The following is a 25,298-nucleotide window of genomic DNA, read 5'->3' on the forward strand; positions in this document are numbered from 1 at the left end:
ATGAGACGACCTCGTAATGTAAGAGACAGGGTAGTGCGGGCCGATTTAGGTACATCTAGAGCACCACCGCCTAGGACACTTACAGGCCAAAGAAGAACTGGTACATTCCCTTGCCTAAATTGCATGTGTTGCTCAAACGTGATAAAGGGCAGTGAAGTTCTACATCCCCGCACCGGAAAATCTTTTCCCATTAATGAGTATCACACGTGTGAATCCAACTTCGTGGTATATATCATTAAGTGCCCTTGTGGTTTACTCTATGTGGGTGAGACCACCCAAGCAATCAGGAATAGAATTTCAAGCCATAAATCCACTATAAGGTGTGGTAAGACCTGGCTGCCACTACCTCTACACTTCAAAGAAGCTCAACATACAGTCGCCCAACTACGATTTCAGGTTATTGAAAAAGTCCCTCGCCCAAGGAGGGGAGGTAATCATATTCAGATGCTTAAACAGAGGGAAACTTTCTGGATCTACACGCTAGACACACTTTACCCTAGAGGTCTAAATAGGGAAATTGATTGGCTAACTTAACCAGTTTTCTATTCTCCCCTAGGCGAACTAATCCACTGCTCTGGTGGTAATCGTATCGCACTCCCGCAGGATGGTAAGACGTATACCCTTTAGGAGTTTCACAAGTTTCCTTTTTCTATTTTTTTATTTTTTTCGATATTTTTCATTTTTTTCATTTATTATTTTTTTATTTTTTTGTTTTTTTCATCTTTTTCATTTTTTCATTCTTTCATCTTTATTTATTCCATTCATTCATTTCATTTCATTCATTCCATTCATTTTTCATTTTATTCATTCCATTTTATTTATTCATTTTATCCTAAAGTATGATATTCATTTGGTAGTCTACTATACTTTTTTCCTTTGACCCATTCAACTCAAGGTGCCCCCACTACTGTGAATAATCAACTATAAGTTTGGACTCCTACTGTATTGTCATCATGTCTTACTGTTGATATTATGGGGATTACCCCTCTAGCTTTGAATAATGGGTACTTTGTGGTATGGATAGATAGACATATAGATATATAATGATATGTAATGTTGATCTGCAGAGTCGCTTTGTCTGTCGATTGCTCATTGTTTTAATGCTGCCAACAGGGCCACAATATTGACACACTGTCCATTACCTACCACATACTACTGTGCCACACCTATCAGGGCCTGATACCTATATATGTAGAGCCCCAGTCCAGCCACGGTATCGATATACCTTGCATCACCGATCTGACAACCCCAGCCGGATCCCCTATATAGCACCTACGCCAACAGTGTTCCCTTCACGCTAGCGCCGTACACATTTGCCATCACATTACACTTTGCCGGCTCCGCTCTCTCCATTTGGACACAGCGCATGCGCCAGCTCTCTGCATAGTGCGCAAGCGCCGGGAATACACACGATCTCGGGTTACTGCGCAGGCGCCGGCGTCCGCACTGACTTCCGGTCACAGTACCGATCAGGTGCGCTATTTAAAACGGTGCTCCTCTGACATGACAATGCCGCCCCCACCGCCAGGACACAGACTGTGTCGGCGCTTCCCACCGGACCGATTACACGGACTCCTCGATCCCGGATCGCACCCACACTGTGCCGCCAACCTGTGTGAGACTACGGACGCGCTACAGATAAGTACTAGAAGGCGGCTAGACTTTTTCATAACATATCCCTACTCATGTTTCTTAACAGGCGCATCCACCCCACACCAAAGTGGTCAAACCTATGGGGGTATACTTCCGGTTAACCTATTATCACTTCCGGGACGGAACGGTATATAACCACATTCTCGGCATCTTTCCATTAAGCCCCCTGAGGAAGGTGTGCGACCGAAACGCGTGTTGGGGTGGGCGCGTGGACCCAGGGGAAGATAACACCTGCTTGTTATTAAGAGGTAAGATCCACTCCAAGTGTCTATTGGTTTACAGGGTATGTAGCCTGATTGCCATATTACATGCAGGGCTATGGGTAACTATATTTATGCACTATGCTCCTTTGCCTTTGCTAAAGGCTGGCATCGCTACCCTTATTGATTACATGCCTTTTGATATTTGGTTGTGGTAAACCGCAGCATTGTTATGGTAGACTGTTTCTCTGCATATATGCCGGTGTTTTCTTTCCCTGGCTCCGTGCGCCTGTGGTAGATCACGCATCGGTGAGGTGTCTGTGTACACCATGTGGTATTCCACTTTACTTGTTCTATTTTGTCTTAAAGTTTTGTTCTAATGATTAATAAAGATTTTTTGATATGTATTTCATTATATATGGACTCTGAGGTCGTTTTTTCGGGTCCTTGTGGCCCATGCTTTATAGTATGGAGCATCATGTGCGGTCATTATACAGTATGGAGCATCATGTGCAGCCAGTATACAGTATGGAGTATCATGTGCAGTCATTATACAGTATGCAGCATCATGTATGGTCATTATACAGTATGGTGCATCATGTGTGGCCATTATACAGTATGGAGCACTGTGTGGCAATTATACAGTATGGAGCATCATATGTGGCCATTATACAGTATGGAGCATCATGTGCGGTCATTATACAGTATGGAGCATCATGTGTGGCCATTATACAGTATGGTGCATCATGTGTGGCCATTATACAGTATGGAGCACTGTGTGGCCATTATACAGTATGGAGCATCATGTGTGGCCATTATACAGTATGGAGCATCATGTGCGGTCATTATACAGTATGGAGCATCATGTGTGGCCATTATACAGTATGGAGCATCATGTGTGGTCATTATACAGTATGGAGAATTATCTGTGGCCATTATACAGTATGGAGCATCATGTGCGGTCATTATACAGTATGGAGCATCATGTGTGGCCATTATACAGTATGGTGCATCATGTGTGGCCATTATACAGTATGGAGCACTGTGTGGCCATTATACAGTATGGAGCATCATGTGTGGCCATTATACAGTATGGAGCATCATGTGCGGTCATTATACAGTATGGAGCATCATGTGTGGCCATTATACAGTATGGTGCATCATGTGTGGCCATTATACAGTATGGAGCACTGTGTGGCCATTATACAGTATGGAGCATCATGTGTGGCCATTATACAGTATGGAGCATCATGTGCGGTCATTATACAGTATGGAGCATCATGTGTGGCCATTATACAGTATGGAGCATCATGTGTGGTCATTATACAGTATGGAGAATTATCTGTGGCCATTATACAGTATGGAGCATCATGTGCGGTCATTATACAGTATGGTGCATCATGTGTGGCCATTATACAGTATGGAGCACTGTGTGGCCATTATACAGTATGGAGCACCGTGTGGCAATTATACAGTATGGAGCACTGTGTGGCCATTATACAGTATGGAGCACGGTGTGGCCATTATACAGTATGGAGCACGGTGTGGCCATTATACAGTATGGAGCACGGTGTGGCCATTATACAGTATGGAGCACTGTGTGGCCATATTTTTTTGTTCATAATTATTGTTTATGAAACAGTGTGATCAGCAGTGCTAAATGGGTGTGGTTGGGACGTGGATATGGGTGTGACTAATTATGAATGGGTGTGGTCAGAGGCGTGGCCTAAAATTTGCCGCGCCGCGCTTTGCCCTCCACAAACTTTGTCCCTCTTTCCCATCTTCAAAAGTTGGGAGGTATGTCTGTGTAATGACTCGAGCCGCCCTTCCCATTTTATGTATGCAACTGTTATGCACCATTAGAGAAACATACAATTTATGTTAGGTAAACTGGAAAAAAATGCAGTTTTGATTTTTTTTTTTTTTTTAAATTAGCTGCAAAAACTACAACTGCAAGACAAAAAAAAAAGTGACAAAAAAAGCTGCAAATGATGGATCTGGCCCACAGGCCACTGAACTCCAGCGTCTTTGCAGCCTATGGCTCTGTGGGGGCTCTGTCGGCTTTCAGGACTCCCCGTATTGGACATACAGGACATTCGGGCGCATCACGGAACAAGCTGGACGAGCCCATAGAGGTGAATGGCTGCTGCTCTATGGCTTCACATGGCTCATACAGTCCGTTAGCCGCGGACTACCGTAACGTCATCCATACGGCCGGACACGTGACCACGAATGATTATTTATTACCACTCATATGCCGGAACTGGGACGTCGTTCACGACCTGTGTGTGTGCGGGTCAAACGAACCCTCTCAAGCAGGTTAGGCGGCGCTTGCTGTGTTCTGATTGGACAGTTTGGAATTTTCTGCTCTGTGATTGGCTGACTCTTACATAGCGCATTGTGAGTGGCTCGAAACCACGGCGCCTGTTTTGAAAGTTTAGTTAGTAACAGTTGGCCGGTTGTGAGTGCGGTGGTGACCGGAGCTGTGCTTCTATTAGCCGGTAAGTGCGGGTACCGGGGGGTTTAGGGCGGCGCTATTCCACGTGTGTACACAGCCCGTCTCCTTCCCATTGTTATAAGACGCGTGCGGCTGTGTTGTGATTTGTGTTCTGCGACATTTCAGTCATGAGACCTGCACGCTGCGCCAGTTTCCTCAGTGGTAGTTTGCTGCACGATTGTGTGTGTGTGTGCAGGGCGACTTTATCCCAGTGCTGTGTACACAAGCTGCAGCCTTTGTTACTGGGAGCCAGTGAGTGCGGTCACCCAGCAGGGTTCTGGCATGTTCGGTGGCACTGAGCGCCCTAACTAGGCTCCTCAGTATCTGGTGCCCGAGGACCTCTATTCCTGCTGCTCCCCAGGAACTTCCGCCATATTGTCCCAGAGATATGGGCCTTTTTCTCTGGAAGCGTTTCTCCACATTATTACCTGCCCCGAATCATGGGGAGCAGTAGGAAAAAATGTGGTCACTTGTGACCTGGTACCAGAACCTGTCATGTCCCCAAGCACTACCTCCAGATCCAGGCTTAAGCTGCAGATAACCCCTATATATGCAGGCTTACAGCATTTAGGGACATGATAGGTTCCCTTAGTCACACAGACTCTTGTTAGAGATCACATTGAAAAGCGGAGCTAAAGACATGGTATTAGTGATGAATGTGCTGGGATAAGGTGTTTTCTGAGCATGCTCGAGTGCTGACCCAGTGACTTCGGCGTGCTTGAAAAATATGTTCAAGTCCACGCTGTTCGACACCCTATCCAAGCACGTTCGCTCATCACTCCTTGGTATACATTTTTTATCCTTCCGTGGCATATGTGTGCTACTGTATAGCATACAGAGTAAATTATGTTTGTGACCTCCGTTACCACTTTTGTTAAATATAACAGGCTGACCAAGCAGGCTGTTATCCGACAAAGAAGCTGCGGGGAAAAAAAAAGCATGTTTTCCTTGCTGCGTTTTTTTTGCTGCAGTTTTGGCATGCTAGATTTGTCTCTTGTACATGCTGAAAAAGTTTAGTGTTGGGAAAAAAAAAATCTTATTCTATAGAATCAGGTTTTGGCATGGAAAACGCAGCAAAACCTGATACCTGAGTTTTTGGTGCTTTTTTTTCACCACCCATTCATTTCAATGGGTAAAAGATGCTGAAAGTGACATGCTCCGTTGTGCAAAAAGCCATGCAAAGCGCAAAATACTGATGACAGAAAAAACAAGTGGCGTGCATGAGATTCTGAAAGCTCAGCCTTTGCTGGTAATGTAAAATGCAGCTGAAAATTAGCATAAAAAACCGCTGCAAAAACAACTAGTGTGAACTTGCCCTTTAAAGGGAACCTGTCACCCTCAAAATCGAAGATGAGCTAAGCCCACCAGCATCAAGGGCTTATCTACAGCATTCTGTAATGCTGTAGAAAAGCCCCTGTCTTAGCCTGAAAGATGAGAAAAAGAGGTTAGATTATACTCACCCAGGGGCGTTCCCGCTGTGATCCGGTCCGGAGCCTCCCATCTTCGTACGATGACGTCCTCTTCTTGTCTTCACGCTGCGGCTCCAGCGCAGGCGTACTTAGCGTGCGCTAGCGATGTGCCGTCATTGAGTGACGGACCCGAGACGCGGGCTGCAGCGTTTCTGGGTCCGTCACTGCTAGCGCAGATGGAACTAGCAGATGCTCCATCTGCTCTAGCGCGATGGAACGTCGGCACTTGCGTTAACAGCAGCCCGTTAGCGTATGTGCTGAACGGGCTGCTATTAACGCAATGTGAACCCAGCCTTATCTACAGCATTACAGAATGCTGTAGATAAGCCCCTGATGCCGGTGGGCTTAGCTCACCCTTGATTTTGGGGGTGACAGGTTCCCTTTAAGAAAGTGATAACTTTCTTCAGAAGTAAATATTTAAACTAAATTGCACTGTTATATAGCTTAGGCTGCTTTCACACTAGCGTCGGTACGGGGCCGTCGCGCTGCGTCGTACCGACGCATATTGTGAAAAAAATCCCGACGTGGGCAGCGGAAGCAGTCTTGGGACGCTTCCGCTGCCCCATTGCAAGGTCCGGGGAGGAGGGAGCGGAGTTTCGGCCACGCATGCGCGGTCGAAAATGGCGGTCTCAACGCACAAAAAACTTGTAACTTTTTTTGTGGCGGCCGTCCGCCAAAACACGACGCAAAAGTCTATGGAGAAAAAAACGCATCCTGCTGGCAACTTTGCAGGATGAGTTTTTTCTCCACAACGACGCATTGCGACGTGCAGTGCCCGACGCTAGTGTGAAAGTAGCTTAAAGGTACCTTCACACGAAGCGACGCTGCAGCGATAGCGACAACGATGCCGATCGCTGCAGCGTCGCTGTTTGATCACTGTTTGATCGCTGGGGAGCTGTCACACAGACCGCTCTCCAGCGACCAACGATGCCGAGGTCCCCGGGTAACCAGGGTAAACATCGGGTTGCTAAGCGCAGGGCCGATCTTAGTAACCCGATGTTTACCCTGGTTACCAGCGTAAAAGTAAAAAAACCAAACAGTACATACTCACCTGCGCGTCCCCCAGCGTCTGCTTCCTGACACTGACTGAGCTCCGGCCCTAACAGCACAGCGGTGACGTCACCGCTATGCTTTCACTTTCACTTTAGGGCCGGCGCTCAGTAAGTGTCAGGAAGCAGACGCTGGGGGACGCACAGGTGAGCATGTACTGTTTGTTTTTTTTACTTTTACGCTGGTAACCAGGGTAAACATCGGGTTACTAAGCGCGGCCCTGCGCTTGGTAACCCGATGTTTACCCTGGTTACCAGTGTAAAACATCGCTGGTATCGTTGCTTTTGCTTTCAAACACAACGATACACGGCGATCGGACGACCAAATAAAGTTCTGGACTTTATTCAGCGACATCACAGCAGGATCCTGATCGCTGCTGCGTGTCAAACTAAACGATATCGCTATCCAGGACGCTGCAACGTCACGGATCGTTAGCGATATCGTTACAAAGTCGTTTCGTGTGAAGGTACCTTTAGTGAGGAGGATGATATTTGTTTGCACTGATTAGATTACTGCTATAGGGAACTTTCACCATTGGGCTGCCTTTTCCTACATGGCTGAAGGGGAAATGACAACCAGATGTGTGCCTACTGAAATAGTGAACACAAAGAGACCTGGATGAAAAAAAAAAATAGAAAAGCCACATTCAGCTGTGATACCTTGTGCGCACTAAAAAGTCGATCCTTATCGTCTGCTCTTAGTTTAAAAAAAAACAAAAACAAACTAATTTTACTGATTTGGCATTTTAAATTATCAACCATGATCACATGGCTTGTATAGATAGCTATGTTTGAGCCAAGCCTTGTCGAATTGACTTGTCTTGATTAGCATTTCATCCTGCTTTCATACAACCGGCGATATTTGTGTGCATAGATATAGAGAGAGATCCTCAGAGATGGGTGGACTAGTTTGTTGCATGACAATTGTAGAGAAAAATTAAAATCCATAAAGACATCTCATCCTCACATTGAACATATGGGATTAATAATAACTGGGGAAGTGAAAAAGAGCTGACATTTCAACCTCCATGGAAAAAGGGCCTCCTGCAGTGACCGGGTAATTACAAAATTAAATCTCCGTTCAAACCGTAAAACCGTTCAACATAGATGGATGCGTGTTGAATTATTCCATGCACTGAATTAATTAATATTTGAAGTGAATTAGCAAATAAAGTATGGTAATAGAATGTATAAGTTACTATGTGGGGAAACAGATGTCACAGGGCATTTTTTGCTCTAAAATAGAATGCACCCTCTGAAGTTTGGTCTGGGTATTTGTATGATGTGTAGGGTAGGGCGCTAGACACAGGCGAAGCACTAGTCTCCCTTTACGCTCCAGCACACTATATGAAAATGTGGGTCCTGGCTTGGTGTGTTGAACAAATCAGATTGCACTCGGACCAATGTTATCCGTTTTTTTTTGTTGTTAACGCATCGGTGTCCTTTGAAAAGCCTTTGAAAGATACTGATTTGGCTTTTATCCTATGTCACTCGTTAAAGGGTTGATTGTGACTTGTAGGATCGCTACTTCCAACAGGTGGCGCTATAGAGTTAAGTCCTCTTTTTCTCAGAAGAGGCAATTTGCATACTTTGAAAAGCCAGTAATTCATGTCTGGAGTACAGTATCACACTGACGAACAAATCAGATTGCACTCGGACCAATGTTATCCGTTTTTGTTGTTGTTGTTAACGCATCAGTGTCCTTTGAAAAGCCAGTAATTCATGTCTGGCGTACAGTATCACACTGACAGGTTAGAATAGGATAGATAGAATATATATTTCATATCAGAGGAGAAAAATGAATGGAATATTTGGTAGCCGAGACCCTGGAGATTTTCCGACGCTGGGGGGCGCTATACACTTATTTCTCAGCGACATTTAACGGCGCTGAGGAATAAGACCCTTTAACTGCCACTGTTAACCCCTTCACCCCCGGAGCTTTTTTCGCTCCCCTCCTTCCCAGAACGATAACTTTTTTATTTTTCTGTCAATATGGCCATGTGAGGGCTTATTTTTTGCGGGACGAGATGTACTTTTGAACGATACTATTGGTTTTACCATGCCGTGTAACAAAAAACGGAAAAAAAATTCCAAGTGTGATGAAATTGCAAAAAAAGTGCAATCCCACACTTGTTTTTTGCTTGGATTTTTTGCTAGGTTCACTAAATGCTAAAACTGACCTGCCATTATGATTCTCCAGGTCATTATGAGTTCATCAACAGCTAACATGTCTAGGTTATTTTTTATCTAAGTGGTGATAAAAAATTCCAAACTTTGCTAAAAAAAAAAAAAAAAAAATTGCGCGATTTTCCGATACCAGTAGTATCTCCAATTTTCGTGATCTGGGGTCAGGTGAGGGCTTTTTTTTTTTGCGTGCCAAGCTGGCGTTTTTAATGATACCATTTTGGTGCAGATGCGTTCTTTTGATCGCCCGTTATTGCATTTTAATGAAATGTCGCGGCGACCAAAAAACAATTTTGGCGTTTTGATTTTTTTTCTCACTACGCCATTTAGCGGTCAGGTTAATCCTTTGTTTTTATTGATAGATCGGGCGATTCTGAACGCGGCGATACCAAATGTGTATGTTTGATTTTTATTTTGATTGGGGCGAAAGGGGGGGTGATTTGAACTTTTATATATTTTTTAATTTTTTTATATTTTTAAACTTTTTTTTTAATTTTGGCATGCTTCAATAGCCTCCATAGGAGGCTAGAAGCATGCACAGCTCGATCGCCTCTGCTACATAGAGGTGAAGTACAGATCACCTCTATGTAGCAGAAATGCAGGTGTACTTTGAACGCCGACCACAGGGTGGCGCTCAAAGCAATCGGCCATCAACAACCATAGAGGTCTCAAGGAGACCTCTGGTTGTTATGGCAATGCACCGCTGACCCCCGATCATGTGACTGGGGTCAGCGGTGCGAGCACCTCCGGCCGCACGGCCGGGAGCGCTAGTTAAATGCCGCTGTCAGCGCTTGACAGCGGCATTTAACTAGTTAATGGGCGCGGGCGGATCGCGATTCTGCTCGCACTCATTGCGCGCACATGTCAGCTGTACAAAACAGCTGACATGTCGCGGCTTTGAGGTGGGCTCACCGCCGAAGCCCACCTCAAAGCAGGGGATCTGCCAGCTGACGTACTATTCCGTCAGCTGGCAGAAAGGGGTTAAAAGGCTTATCGGTGGTTGAGGGGTTAAATGTCCTGTTATCTCTGTGTAAAGTGGTAGTGTACACTCCAGAACAAACCACTGATGGTTGAATGTGGAACAGCAAAACTAGTGCTGAGCTTTAGGCTATACTCACACATTGTTTGTGCTGCGCTTTTTATGAAAATTATAAGCTGCGTTTTACAGTACCAGCAAAAGCTGAGATTTCAGAGATCTCTTTTCTGATGAGGGAGCAATATGCAAGCAGAAATGTGAGCTTTCATTACAAGTACTATGCTCTTTGTATATAGCAGTCTACAATTGGAGACCTACTGAAAACTTCTTATGACCTTGAACTGGCTTTGTTTCTTTTATAGGAAAAGACTTTAACAGCCCAAACATGACATGCAATGTAATTTCTCCGGGGCTCGGTGTGCTGTCTGATGATGAGGAGAGTCCAGTGTTTGAATCTACAGCTGCTGACTGTGCGGCGGGTGTCCGGAAAGATCTCCTTGATGATTTCTCCTGCATTTCACCCGGACTAGGACAGACTTCTCTGGTATGGATGAGTGGTTTAGACCTTTGACAAGTTACATATAAAAGTTATGCTTTAGGCCTCATTCAAAATTTAGTTTATGTACATGTTTGTATTTTTCATAGAACATGTACCCATTATAGTTTCCAGAGCTGTTTTGGGGTTTTTGTTTCTTTTTTTTTCTTTTTTTTTGTCCCCACCCCATTCCCCCGGTCCATGAAAAATTGCAATGCTTGCCATGGCTGTGTTTTACCTTTCTAATGGGTTGGCAGTGCTTTTTCAATTTTATTTTTCATATGAGAAAATTGCTGATGGTAAAAATGGACACACTGACCAAACACTGATGAAAATCTGAGCCTATACACTGTTGGAAATGGTACCATATTTTGCTTGTGAGAAAATCACTGGTGTGATGAGCTGTCTAGATTATTATTCAAATACCACCAACAAACACTGCTAAATGCAGTGTAAAAAACACAAAAAAAAGCCTTAGGTTCAGTTACCACAAAAAGTAATTTTTTTTATTTTTATGAAAAGGTAAATACACGTTTTAAAGTGCAATTTTCCCCATAAACTTGAATAAGATGTGGACAATCTGCAGGAAAAATATCTACCGTAATTTTAGTGCGTTTCCGCAGTAAAAGCACATATGATCTAAACGTGTGTACCAATAGTGCAGATTTGATAAAAACTATCAGAAAATTTCCAAAATCAAAGCAGTTTAATTTAAAAGATGGCATACCAAAAAAAGAGATAAAAATCACATTTGAAAAAATTGTAATAAAACACAATGAAAAACTGCAAGTAGCCTAAACAAACTGGTGCAGCAGAAATGCTTCCAAAAGTGTGCAGTATCATAAACGCACCAAATGCTCATCGTGGAAACTTGGCCTCACTGGCAATCCTGCTGATGGCTTGCAGCACATTTGGTTTTTCCATTTTTAGAAGCTCACAAAGCAGCAATGTTTAATTTTGTCACTAACAGATATCTGGAGTTATTTCGCAAAATGAAGGTGATCACATTTTATTTATTCTTATTTATACTTCTAGATATCAGCCAATGAAAGCACCGATAAAGTTATGGTATATGTCAGGATTCGACCATTTGTAGATAGTGAGCTAGAGAAAAAAGAAGACCAGGTAAGGAAAATGAGCGGTTTCTATGATGGTTGAAAGCCAATTAATGGTGTGTGTTTTGTGTTCCTTCACCCCCAAACTTTTTTTTTTTTAAATGTTTTTCTCCCTTAACAGGGTTGTGTTGTGGTAGAGGATCAGGAGACTTTGGTCTTGAGAGCCCCCAAAGACTCTTTTGCTATGAGACACATTGAACGTTTGCAGGGACAGAGTGCGCACAAATTTACATTCTCTCATGTAAGGAAATTTATATCACGTTTCAAGACTTTATTTTTTTTTCTTTTGTTTGTGTTAGTGGTGGTTCATTGTGTTCTTCTCAATAGATTTTTGGACCAGATGTTGGACAGAAACCGTTTTTTGATGAAACTATGAAGGATATGGTAAAAGATGCCCTAAATGGTCAAAACTGGTTGGTGTATACATACGGAGTGACCAACTCGGGAAAAACATACACTATACAAGGCAAGTTAGTTCGGTGTGTTTTTTTTTCGTTTTTCAGATTTGCATTGTCTCTGTATCCTATATTTGTTTTTAACTCACCAGGGACTAATAAGGATGGTGGTATTCTTCCTCGCTCCATTGCCCTTATTTTCAATAGTGTTCAAGACCGTCTGTACAAAAGTTCAGACCTCAAACCTCTGTCCAATGAGGTAATCTGGCTGGACAGCAAACAAGTGCGTCAAGAAGAGCTAAAGAAAGTTTCTCTGCTCTGTAATTTGCGTGAGGTGAGTGCAGCTATGTCAGTCATGTTGTCCATAAACTAATAAATGAAGCAAAGATTTAAAGGTTGTCTCTTGAGCAACTAACCATTCTGTAATTTCTGTATGTTTGGAGTTTTATTTGGCTGGGGAAGCAAGTGGGGGCACTCTCTTGAGTGACATTTCTTTCCAGTGGGAGAGGTGTAGCATTGCAGAGCGTGTGCTGAGTGTTTTAGTTCCACTAAAACACATTCAGCTTTCATCAGTGTAGACTTCAGAACAAACCACTATTACTATATACATATAGAGAAAAACGGGTTATTTGAACACACACACGTCAGGAAAGTGAGCCATGATTAGAGAATTGCTTGTGGGGGCTGGTTGGTGATTTTTTTTTTTTTTTTTTTTGTAAGATTTGTGTCAGCAGCTTGTAAGGACCGGAGAAGGAGGGTAGTGAGCAGCAAACTGCTATGTAGAAATCAGTTGGCTGTAGAGACTTCACTGGTATGTTAGGCATTATCTTCTCGCTTGTAATGTAACTGCTGTGCGCACTCATCCAGGCTATAGGGGCCAAGCTCCATGTGAATTTGCTGTACTCTATGTAAGATAAAAGCTCTCATGACAGCAGATAGAAAAAGCAAGTAATTTGCAAACTTGCTTATTTTCATCCTGTCTAACTAAAGCTATTTAATAAAATGAGAATACCCTTTAATGTTGTCTCTATCTTCCATATATCAATAGTGCAAGTGAAGATTATAAATTTCTGTAATGGATTAGCAGTCAGTACTACAATGCTGATCATTCACTCTCTAGTTTTACTGGTAACTTGTGACTTTGGAGATTCCAAGTGAAGATGCACTTTTCTAGCTACAGACAGGTTACAAAAAAAGTCTATATGGAGTGGTGGAAGAGGCAGAGGCAGACGCCCACAGAGGTGCTGCTGCTTCTAATTGGTGTTCTGCTATTTCATCCCAGTGCTGGATTTACTCATTACTGACCTTCATGATGGTGCTACTTCTATGTGTGAGGAATGGAAACCAGGATTTCCTATCCTATGTATGCTGTGTATGGGAGACATCCTAGCAGCTCACTCAAAGTTTAGGAAAATGGATTATAGTTGTAGATTTGAAGGCTGCAGAGGATAAAAATGATAGGAAGTAATATCCTTATTTATACATGAGATTTAATTATAATTTTTTATTTTTTTTGTAAGGCAACCTGACATTAGATTCATGGTGTTCAAACCACAGGCGACATGAATTAGAGCATAGCTCAGCAATTGCAGCCAGATATGTCTCTTTGAGTGCTATGGCGTATTGGAGAAATCCTAGTTTGAATACCCACAAAGGGAGAGGTTCTGTCAAACTGGAGCTTTGCTGGAAGAAGCCAGCCGGAGGACAGCATTGGACGGGTCAGGTGTCTCCCTATAGTCCCAACAATCTGTTCAAACTAGGTTTTCTCTGAAACGCTGCAAACCTCTTGCAGTTATTTCTTCCATCTCACAGCCAGACTGTGATTCATGCATGATTTGGGAAGCATGAATCCAATAAAGATGTCCTGGTTTAACATATTGATCACCTATTCCTGCGTCAGTTTCTCCTTTTCAAATGAATAGGAGATAAACTGGAGTATTCGGCAGTGGCCAGTGAACAATGTACGGAGCTGCTTCATCCATTGCTTACTTCTAGCTGCTGCCAGAGCACACATCAGCTAGTTGGTGGGGGCATCAGGTTTCAGATCCTCCACCAATCACACGTTGATGATCTATACAACGGATACGGCAGCTTATATTTTGGCTTTTGCAGGAACAACTTTTTACACCTATGAAAAGTGGCGGCAATGAATCTCAGCTACGAGCTGGCTCTAGTATGAGCTTTGACAGTGGCATTGGTGGTCTCTCTTCTACAAACCATGAAAACCAAACAAGCAGTCAGCTTGAAGGTACCATTGTTCTTCAGCGGGATCCCTACTATTTATTTGTATTGGCGATAATCAGCAATTTTAACTGTCACCCTTTTATCTTCATGACAGAGACCACTTCACATTGGGGACCGCAAGATGCTGTTTCACTACATGACCCTGCTGATGTGCAGATTTCAATTTGGGTCTCATACTTTGAAATTTACAATGAATTTGTATATGATTTACTTGAACCATTGCCATCTGGGCCAAATCGCAAACGAACCACACTGAGACTGTGTGAAGACAGGAATGGAAATCCCTATGTTAAAGGTAACAAGACTTTTGTTAACACATATTTCAGCTCCTGTTTTAAAGGAATAATAAATTTCGTGATTATTTAGGTAGATTAAAACAAGCTTGCCCAGAATTTCATAAACATGCAAATCCTGTGAAACCATGCTGAAAAAAACCCTAGTACATGTCTCGCCTTACTTAAACCCTGACACTTTATTTTGAACACCGTTCTCTGTACCTCTGTTTGGTCTAGACTGGACATGAGCGAATATCATTGGCTCCCTCCTTATTTGGCTCACTAATAGCGCTTACCGAATAGCTGCATCGGGAACCCGGATACCTGAATCGCTCCTAATGATCAGCTGTTCGGTGCCGCAGCTGCATGTGTCGCGGCTGTGTGACAGTCACATCACATGCATGGAGAGCCTGTGTGTTGTGCCTCACACACAGCCGCGACACATGCAGCGCCGAACAGCTGATTATCAGGAGCGATTCAGGTATCCGGGTTCCCGATGCAGCTAATCGCTAAGCTCTGTTAACGAGCCGAATAAGGAGGAAGCCAACGATATTCCCTCATATCTAGTCTAGATAGACGTGACCACTGCAGACCATCTTATGTGATGGAATGGTAAGTGGTTTGGCTAGTGATTGGCTGCAGTGGTTGCATATCCATTTGGAACATGAGTAGCAGAGGAATGGTTATGTGAGGATTACCTATTTTATTTTACAACATTCTGTGGCTGGACATGGCTCTTAATTGCAATGGTTTTATGTATTTTCTACCTTATTTGCCTTTTTTTGAAATTGATAATTAAGCGTATATATTTTATCCTACAACAGATCTAAACTGGATTAATGTTCAGAATGCTGATGAAGCTTGGAAAGTGCTGAGGGTTGGAAGGAAAAATCAAAGCTTCGCAAGCACCCACCTAAATCAGAATTCTAGCCGAAGGTGAGATTAAATGCATGTTTATCAATAATTCAATGATTTTATTTTAAGCAACAGTTTACTTTATAAGGTAAAATTGTTTTATTATCTCACCTTTTTTAGTCACAGCATCTTCTCTATTCGGATTCTCCACCTGCAAGGCAAAAATGATTTCACACCAAAGATTAGTGAGTAAGTACATCCTTTTTAACTTGATCACTTCATATTTTACAAAATGCAACTCGTGTGCTCAGATTTTATTTAATTGGCTGCTCTTGTTTTCCCTTTTTTTTTTTTTTCTTAAATACATGCTATTTTAAAAGGTTAACGTTCTGTGATTTGGCTGGATCTGAACGATGCAAAGATCAGAGAAGCGGGGATCGGCTAAAGGAAGCTACAAATATTAATACATCTCTTCATACTCTGGGCCGCTGCATTTCTGCACTGAGACAAAATCAGCAAAACAAGTGAGATTACTATGTGATGGTGTTGGCTGTACATTACATGTTCTTTGGTTCATACATCTATAATATAACGCTGGGAGCGTCACTCTGTCCGAAGCCTTTATAGAGTGCGCAAGCGCCGGCGCAGTCTGGACCCCACAGAGTGACGCTCCCAGGAGATCGCGGTATGCGTAAGCGCTGGACGCACACCGCGATCTCCAACGGAGAAGCAGGGACGAGCCAGGAGGGTGAGTATGCAATACTTACCTGTCCCGTTCCACCGACGCGATTCCGGGCCATGAACGTCCCCCTGCTCCCGGAATCGGCGCCTGCGCAGTCCGCGCTTTCCGGCGCCATTTTCTTGAAGACACACTGCGTGTCTTCAAGAAAATGGCGCCGGAAAGCGCGGACGCCTGTGACGTTCAGTTCAGAGGGCGCGATGACGCGCTTAATGCGCGCCGCCCTCTGACTGAACAGTCACAGCCAGAGGACCCGGAAGACGGAACGGGGGACAGGTAAATATAGCAAGAACCGGGGGCCTGAGCTAGCGGCGACTCCGGCACCTGACCCCCACAGCGCGCCGGTGTCCCCGCCTGCTCAGGCCCCCAGCACAGCCGCCCGCACTCTCAGCACCACCACGCACAGCCGCCCGCACTCGCCACCGCCACGCACAGCCGCCCGCACTCAGCACAGCCGCCCGCACTCAGCACAGCCGCCCGCACTCAGCACAGCCGCCCGCACTCAGCACAGCCGCCCGCACTCAGCACAGCCGCCCGCACTCAGCACAGCCGCCCGCACTCAGCACAGCCGCCCGCACTCAGCACAGCCGCCCGCACTCAGCACAGCCGCCCGCACTCAGCACAGCCGCCCGCACTCAGCACAGCCGCCCGCACTCAGCACAGCCGCCCGCACTCAGCACAGCCGCCCGCACTCAGCACAGCCACGCACAGCCGCCCGCACTCAGCACAGCCACGCACAGCCGCCCGCACTCAGCACAGCCGCACTCGGGCAGTAGAGCCGGAGAGAGAAAGATGGGAGCAACATATGGCAGAATGGAAACAGGATCAGGCAGAATGGGTGCAGCACATTACAACAGAATGGGGGCACAGGATGCGAGCAGCACATGGCAGAATGGGGGCACAGGATGCGAGCAGCACATGACAGAATGCGCACGATGGAAGCAGCACATGACAGGATGGGGGTGCAGGATGGCAGCACATGACAGGATGGGAGCAGCACATGATAGGATGGGGGCACACACGACAGGATGGGGGTGTAGGATGGAGCAGCACATGACAGGATGGGGGCGCAGGATGGAGCAGCACATGACAGGATGGGGGCGCAGGATGGGAGCACATGACAGGATGGGGATGCAGGATGGAGCAGCACATGACAGGATGGGGGCGCAGGATGGGAGCACATGACAGGATGGGGATGCAGGATGGAGCAGCACATGACAGGATGGGGGCGCAGGATGGAGCAGCACATGACAGGATGGGGGCGCAGGATGGGAGCACATGACAGGATGGGGACGCAGGATGGAGCAGCACATGACAGGATGGGGACGCAGGATGGAGCAGCACATGACAGGATGGGGACGCAGGATGGAGCAGCACATGACAGGATGGGGGCGCAGGATGGAGCAGCACATGACAGGATGGGAGAGCAAGATGAGAGCAGCACATACCAGGATGGAGGCCATATACCAATATAAATGCTCGCCACCCGGGCGTAGAACGGGTTCAATAGCTAGTACTTTATATCCTGCTTTCAAACACTTAAAAATACCATTTACTGACTGTTCTGAATCCTGTGTTTTTAAATCAAGCTCAACTCCATGTAGGAGATTGTGCCTTGAGAAAAATTGTACTGTTTTAGTTGTTGAACCAAATGCTCCTCTGAAGAGGAGTGCGTCTCACAGTGCTGCTCTTTTCTCCTAGACTGAAGCAGAATGTGGTTCCATTCAGGGACAGCAAATTAACCCGTGTCTTTCAAACATTCTTCACGGGGAGGGGAAAATCTTGCATGATTGTGAATATAAATCAATGCTCTTCTACCTATGATGAGACCCTACATGCTATGAAGTTTTCCGCCATTGCAAGCCAGGTAAATAACCTTAAGTATCACCTAATTAAAATCTGCTTCTAAAATGTATTTTATATACATTGTTCTAAATGGAGACATATACATTTATTTATTGTATTCCTTAGCTCTGTAATAAACAATGTCTATAGATGACTCTTGGACTATTATGGGAGTAAAAACCTATGTAGAAAAGAAAAGTCCTCCATACACAAGTTGTGTGAAGACTAAATAATTTTGTTAGAACACACAATTTAAAAAAGATTTTAAAAAATGGAGATGTAAACAAACCAGACAGAAACTGAAAGCAAACAATACTGGGTAGGTGGATGGGTTATGTCCGAACTTATGCATGAAGTACAACGCCTTGCAGAACAGACTCTAATTCATATATGAGCAAATGCATAAAGTGATAAAGAGTAACATTCAAGTGAATAAAGTGTAAGATGCAAATAATTAAGAAGAACATAAATGTATTAGCTGGACGCTTCTGGGGTTTGTCTCTGGTAACTCCTAGCAAAGGTTATACTAAATGTATGGTAAATTACGGTAAGTATCACAAATGGAGTGGTTTATAGGAGAATTCAGAGACAAAGAATTTTTGCACACCATAGCTCAAAGTAAAATAGATGAGTAGTATCACATAGAGACCTATAGATAAGTCCAAGCCAGGAGATATATAAATAAATACCCAGGGTTCAGAGAGTTCCAGAGTAACCCCTTGATGCATGTTTCGATGATTTCTTCCTCAGAAGGGGTGCACCCTTCTCAGTGCTGCTGGTAGACCCGGTGGCTGTGAACTCTTGAGTTCACAGCCACCGTGTCTCGCAGTATTTCTAGTGCCAGACTCGCTATTTCTCATCATTGTTTGTTTGTTTATTAGTAATTAATAAATGGAAAGAAAAAACCTGCGTGGGGTTCCCCTGATTTTTAATAACCAGCTAGGGGAAATCGGACATCCTGTGGGCAGATGTTAATAGGCCGGAAATGTCCATGGTTATTTGGCTATTCCCAATCTACAGATATCAGCCTGTAGCTGCCCCAGTAGTGGCGCATCATATTTGATGCGCTAATTCTGACGCTTAACCTCGCCTCTTCCTAATTTTGCCATGGTGTGGTGGCTATTGGGGTAATTTGCTTTTGGGGTTAGTAATGAAGATGTGTCAGTCATCCCCATTACTAAACCAGTAGTAAAAATTAACACGCAAAAAACTACTTTTATTTGAATAAATTAAGACGCCAGCTGGTGAATACTCTCATGAGCTTTGCCTGCTCTCGCTGCCATCAGCAAGAGCAGGACACGATGATGATAGGAGTAGTCAGCAGCCGGTGTCTGACCAGCTGTGACAAGTTTACCGCCAGTCACAGGTGCTGGCTAACACGCTGTCCTCTGCGTTGGAACCGCGATACCCAGCCGCTGTCACAGACAGGGACTTCAGTAAGGTTTACCACGCCCGGGCGTTCAAGCCCCCTATTGACTTCAATAGGGTTCAGGTCAAGTTCTTGTACCCAAAACGAACTTGAGAAAACCCATCCACTGGTCTGCTCATCACTACTGGTTATGCATGCTATTAAAGCTCCCTACCGCTTTCAGGTAAACGGGGCTGAGCATTAACACCAGTCATAGCTGGTACAAAAAGTACAAATCTATGCCTAGTGAAGAAAAAAGAGAAAGTTATGTTGAACGGAGTGCCACATCCCCTTCAAACGGCTAATTGGTAGTATAGAGGGCTTAGGGCAGAGGCAGACTGCTGTATTTCTCGTGCGAGAATCGCATTGTAAACCTTAACAGCACGGTGGCTCATTGGTTAGCACTCCAGCCTTGCAGCGCTGGGGTCAAATCCCACCAAGGACAACATTTGCAAGAAGTTTGTATGTTCTCCCCCTGTGTACGAGGGTTTCCTCCCACATTCCAAAGACATACTGATAGGGAATCTAGATTGTGAGCCCCATCGGGGACAGTGATGTTCATGTTTGCAAACTGTAAAGCGCTGCGGAATATGTTAGCGCTATATAAAAATAAAGATTATTACTGTCTGTTGGCTCTCCTGACCTGGGCTTGACCGCTGCATAGAGATGCATCATACTGTCTTGCTCAGGTCAGGAGAGGTGCCAGGCCAGTTCGTAAAGTGCAATGTAACTGGCATGAGTTTTAAGGCAGTCTGACTCAGCCCTTATCCTGAGGCTATCTAACACCATCTGTTTACTTTTACAGCTAGTCCAAGCACCACCAGTGAAAATAAGTCTTCCAACCATTCAGTCCCTTATCAAGGAGAGTAGTATTCTGGCAAATCGCAGTTATACAGATGATGAAGAGGAATCTGATGAAGAAGACAACTGTGAAACCGATATCAAAACATTTAATAGAGAAGTTGGTGCAATTTTTTTACCTAACACCGAGAACACCTATTTATTGTACATAGGTTGAATACTTAGCCTTATTTGTTTTCTAAGGAACTGCTGCAAGTTGTAGAAAATCTAAAACAACTTCTGATGAAAAAAAGTCAAGAAAATCTTGACATGGAGGCAACAATCCGGAAAGAAGTCTGTGATGACATGATGGAAATCATGCAGCAACAAAAGACTCAGTTCAGGTAAGGTTTTGTTAGGTTTTTTTAAGGATTTTACTTGCTAATTTACAATCTTAAAGTGTCTTTATTTCTCTGAAGTGAGACAATGGAAGATGAGCGAGAATTGCTGGAAGAGATGTATGATGGTAGACTGGAAAACCTGAAGGAATCCCTTACAAAGTATTACAAGCAGGAGTTGGAGGTGTGTCTTGGAGGCTGGATAAGTACATTTGCAGTTGTTATATGGTTTTTTTTTTAAGTTTTTAAGTATCTATATTGCTAACTATCGTTTAAAGAGGTTGTCAGGTGAAAACAAGTGATCACCTTCCCACTGAATACATGAGATTATTGATAGGTGGGGATCCAGCTGCTGGGACTTGCATCAAACAGGGTGGATTGATTTAAATCACGCCGATTTAAATTATGATTTAAATCACGATTTAAATCAAAAGATTTTTTTGTATTTAAATCGGATCGATTTAAATCATGATTTTAATCATGATTTAAATCACTGATTTAAATCAAAAGGTTTTTTTTAATATAAATCACGATTAAAATGAGAAGTGAGAGCAGTGCGCATGTGCGCCCATAGTTACACGGACGAAACTAGGGGCAACGATCTAACACCAGGGTGAGGGGGGGACCCCAAAGTAAGTAAAAATCTTTTTTGTTTTACTATATGGCAATAGGTAGGTGTTTAAAAGCAGCATGTCTTAATTGTATAAACTATTAATAGCCTCCACATTTTGTTCATACTGCCCCTTTAATTCCACACTTCTAGCTTGGTTTCACTTTTGGTTTAGTTTCTTTTTCCATTCAGTTGACATGCCCAAACTTGTTGGATAGTCAGCAGTACTTGGCTGTAGTAACAATCAAACTTCATAAGTGATCTGTGTGAGCAATGGCAGGTCGTAAGAGAGACCCTATTTGGGTTCATTTTGTTGAGATGCCAGCAGCAGATCTTGGAAAGAAAGGTGCAAGAGCAAAGTGCAAATACTGTCAAAAGGATATCCAAGGACTTGTTTGCCGTTTGAAATCACATTATGAAAACTGCAACCAGAAGGGAAATGAAGATGTTGATAGTGAAGTGTTTCTTTGGTCATCTTCATCACCGCACTTCTCATGATGTTGCCTCATTCACGCCACCAGGCCTTGCATCTCTTTGTTGCATCGTTTGCATTTTGCACGCATGCCTGCCTTACCGATAGGCGAAGGAGCTTCATTAAAATATTCCCAAACTGGGTCTCTTTTACGGCCTGCTGCCATTATAAGGAAAGAATGTAATAAACCTCAGATCGTACACACAAACAGATCCAGACTTGTCTGTCTGTGGCTATGCTGCAGTATTGTGCTCAAAGTTTCACTTTCATTTTTTTGTCTGCTTGCCCTTCCTCCTCAAAACACTTAGATTCACATTCTTCTTGTGTTGTGCAGATCTATTCCACTCCAAACAATCAGAAACATATTGTCTAACTTCTTGGACTTGGCACTGAAGGGGTTGATTCTGTATTCATAGGTTTGTAGAACAATAGGATTAAGGTCTTTTTCTCAACTCTGTTCATGTTGTAACATTTTTGCCATGAAGAAGAGGCTGGGACCTCTGCGGAGTCAAATTCAGTTTTGAGAACTGCGTAAGTAAATACGCGAGCGTCTGTGATAATATAGGAGAGAAACTGCCCACTAATCCTACAGAAACCTCTGGAAGAGCATGGCATTGTGAATGTTACACATATACAGCCTTTATTCTACTGAGTTAAACAACTCAGCTTTATCTCATGATGGAAGAACCTTTGGATGGTAAAATATTTTCCTCAAAAAGCAGTTTATTGAAAAAAATCCGATTTAAATCAAAAAAATCCGATTTTTTTTGATTTTTTTTAAAAAACATTGATTTTTATCCACCCTGGCATCAAAGCACAAACCAAGGAACTTTTATTCACAGCTTTTTCTAGGCATCTAACCTGCCATTTCATTTTGTACATGGGATAAAAGTGCCCCATTGGGGATAAAAAAAAGAAAATCCCATTCTTGATCAGAATGTTTGACTCCAAGAAAATGATATATATTTATACTCTCCTATCATGCTGGCGTCAATCCGGCTGTGTTGGCACTTGTTTCCGTGAAGTGTTGACATGTGACGCCGGCGCCTAATTAGCGCTGGCGTCAATGTCCCCGCCTTTGGACAAATCAAACATGAAGAAGCAGTCCGGGCTGTAGCTGATCTGACTTCCTTTTCATGCTCAATTCAACAAGAGGCTGGGACTCTGATCTGGATTCTGATCAGGTGTTCCATGGCTTGAGCCATTAATCTTTCTAGTTGACTTGCCCCTGGTGTCCCAGACTTTGGTCACTCTTGTGGAGTATCTCCCACTTCTACCACCGCACCCGGTGCTCTGACTATTGCCCAGATTGAGTCACACCTATCGCCTACTCTACAGCAACATGTCAGATCATGTCAGCGTTTAAGCAGCCCAAAGTGAGTTCATAATTTCTCTTTCTACAACTCCTAGACTGCACTCGCCATACCACTTTTCCTTCACTGAGGCTCGGCCACCTCAGGTATATGACTATAATATCAAATCTGACTCTCATTTGGATTCTGACAATGTGATCAAATTGGGAGGAAATGGTCAACATTCTTGTCTGCTCTTTTGAACTAATCCCTGAATGTTAAGGAGAAAGAAGTGGATACCTCAGCCTCTGCAGACTGTGTCCTTCCGGAGGGTAAGACATGCTGCATTCATTGAGGGTGCTAGACAAGGAAGTAGTTGGCACAACCTGAAAAAAACTTTTACATAGAAACACATGGTGGTTTTGTATCTAACATTTTCCAGCAGATGTTGTTGCCACCTAGTCTTCCGGTCTCTGGTAGAGTCGTGGTTCTTGATAACACTCTTTGATGTAGCTTCTCTAAAAAACCCCACAGACAGACAAGTTGAATCCATGGCCAAGTCTGCGCTTAAAGCCAGGTCTCAGCCTTGTGTACTCTGATACATGGTTTGCCAAGGCAGTTAAATATTAGAGCATAATCATCTTTGCGTTACCTCTCTTGAATCTGTTAGCTATTCCACTCAGGCTTCAAGCAACATAATCCGCCTGTTTGATTTTTTTTTTTTTTAAACTTAACTGATGAAAAGCTAATTTCTCCTTCGCCTCATTGGGGGACACAGACCATGGGTGTATGCTGCTGCCACCAGGAGGCTGACACTAAGTATTACAAAGAAAGTGATCTCCTCCCCTGCAGTATACACCCCTCTGCTGGCTCCCAGCTAACCAGTTCTTGCTTAGTGTCCGTAGGAGGCACACGGACTGGTCTGCTATTCAGACCCAAAGAATCTTTTTACTTTTACCTTTTACCGGACGAAGGGGGCGACGGATTCTTTCATGTTCCGATCTCCCCCGAACCAACAACAGGCGAGCACGGGAGTTTCACCTCTCCGTATCCTCTCCTGCGACGTGGGAAGCCACTGCCTGAGCTGATTCTAGGGGCGACGGGCCCCTTCATGGGACCGATCTCCCCCCTCCCTTATCAGACGAGCACTGGAGTGTCACCTTCAGTATCCTCTTCTGCAGCCAGGCCTATTGCCGGACATTCAGCCCTGCCCACCAGGTTTTACCCTCGGCTGTTCAGAGGCACTTTACAATGTGGCGTCCGAGCAGCCCCCACTGCACCACCACTATTAAGAGCGGATGGTACAAGGAGGCGGAGGGTTCCTCTCCTCCTCCCTAACAAACGGATGATGGATTGAGGTTTATCCCTACATTGTCCACGCTGCACAGAACAGCGCTGAAACCCACATCCGCGGCGGCTCCATGCCGGGACGCGCAACGATGGTGAGTGGATCCATCTTCAGAGGGATATCCATAAAGGCGCAGGCAGCCTCAGCCACTTTCCTGTGGCCCACCTCTCTGAGGTAACGCTCTGGCCGGCTACAAAAATTTAGCCCCTGGCTTCGGCCGATGTGTAGGCCGCATCCCGGAAGTCTCCTGGTGTCGCCCGCCTGCTACAGAAATTTAGGCCCCGGCTTGGGCCTATTCAGCATCGTGTCCGTCGCTCCGCCCCCCGAGTTGGCGCTTCTCGCTCTCTGCGAGATTTTATCTACCCTGCAGCTCACAGTGGCCATCTTGGTTCACCCGGCCGGCTCACACCGAGGCAACGATTTTTAGCATTAAGGGGGCACAACCACTCTACATCAAGGCATTAAACGCCCAAGTATTCTCCGTTCTTAAAGGCGCATGTAGTATTGTCTGGTTTTAAAGGCGCATGTCCAGTATTGTCTGTTCTTAAAGGCGCAGGTCCAGTATTGTCTGGTCTTAAAGGCGCATGTCCAGTATTCTCTGTTCTTAAAGGCGCATGTCCAGTATTGTCTGGTCTTAAAGGCGCATGTCCTGTTTTGGCTGGTCTTAAAGTCGCATGTCTCGTATTGTCTGTTCTTAAAGGCGCATGTCCAGTATTCTCTGTTCTTAAAGGCGCATGTCCAGTATTGGCTGGTCGTAAAGGCACAGGTCCAATATTGTCTGTTCTTAAGGGCGCATGTCCAGTATTGTCTGGTCTTAAAGGAGCATGTCCAGTATTGTCTGGTCTTAAAGGCGCATGTCTAGTATTGTCTGGTCTTAAAGGCACGTGACCAGTTTTTCCCTGGTCTTAAAGGGGCATGGCCAGCATACCCTGGTCTTACGCACATGGCCAGTATGCCCT

At 44.4% G+C, this 25,298-nt stretch overlaps 1 protein-coding gene across 3 annotated transcripts in view; it reads left to right on the forward strand.

Moving 5' to 3' along the window:
• Positions 1 to 4,120: 4,120 nt before the first annotated feature.
• KIF20A (kinesin family member 20A) overlaps positions 4,121 to 25,298 on the forward strand; it is a 59,079-nt gene continuing 37,901 nt past the window's right edge. For all 3 annotated transcript variants that reach the window (XM_077265539.1, XM_077265541.1, XM_077265540.1), the window contains exons 1-15: positions 4,121 to 4,354; positions 10,391 to 10,572; positions 11,599 to 11,688; positions 11,800 to 11,919; positions 12,006 to 12,144; positions 12,226 to 12,407; positions 14,186 to 14,321; positions 14,412 to 14,612; positions 15,417 to 15,528; positions 15,628 to 15,696; positions 15,828 to 15,971; positions 17,888 to 18,053; positions 20,245 to 20,400; positions 20,484 to 20,623; positions 20,699 to 20,801. In XM_077265539.1, coding sequence (XP_077121654.1) covers positions 10,414 to 10,572; positions 11,599 to 11,688; positions 11,800 to 11,919; positions 12,006 to 12,144; positions 12,226 to 12,407; positions 14,186 to 14,321; positions 14,412 to 14,612; positions 15,417 to 15,528; positions 15,628 to 15,696; positions 15,828 to 15,971; positions 17,888 to 18,053; positions 20,245 to 20,400; positions 20,484 to 20,623; positions 20,699 to 20,801 — 1,917 coding nt within the window. In that variant the 5' untranslated portion in view covers positions 4,121 to 4,354; positions 10,391 to 10,413. The remainder of the gene's footprint in view (positions 4,355 to 10,390; positions 10,573 to 11,598; positions 11,689 to 11,799; positions 11,920 to 12,005; positions 12,145 to 12,225; positions 12,408 to 14,185; positions 14,322 to 14,411; positions 14,613 to 15,416; positions 15,529 to 15,627; positions 15,697 to 15,827; positions 15,972 to 17,887; positions 18,054 to 20,244; positions 20,401 to 20,483; positions 20,624 to 20,698; positions 20,802 to 25,298) is intronic.

This window comes from Ranitomeya variabilis, chromosome 5 (assembly GCF_051348905.1).
Source record: "Ranitomeya variabilis isolate aRanVar5 chromosome 5, aRanVar5.hap1, whole genome shotgun sequence".
Taxonomy (NCBI): Eukaryota; Metazoa; Chordata; class Amphibia; order Anura; family Dendrobatidae; genus Ranitomeya; species Ranitomeya variabilis.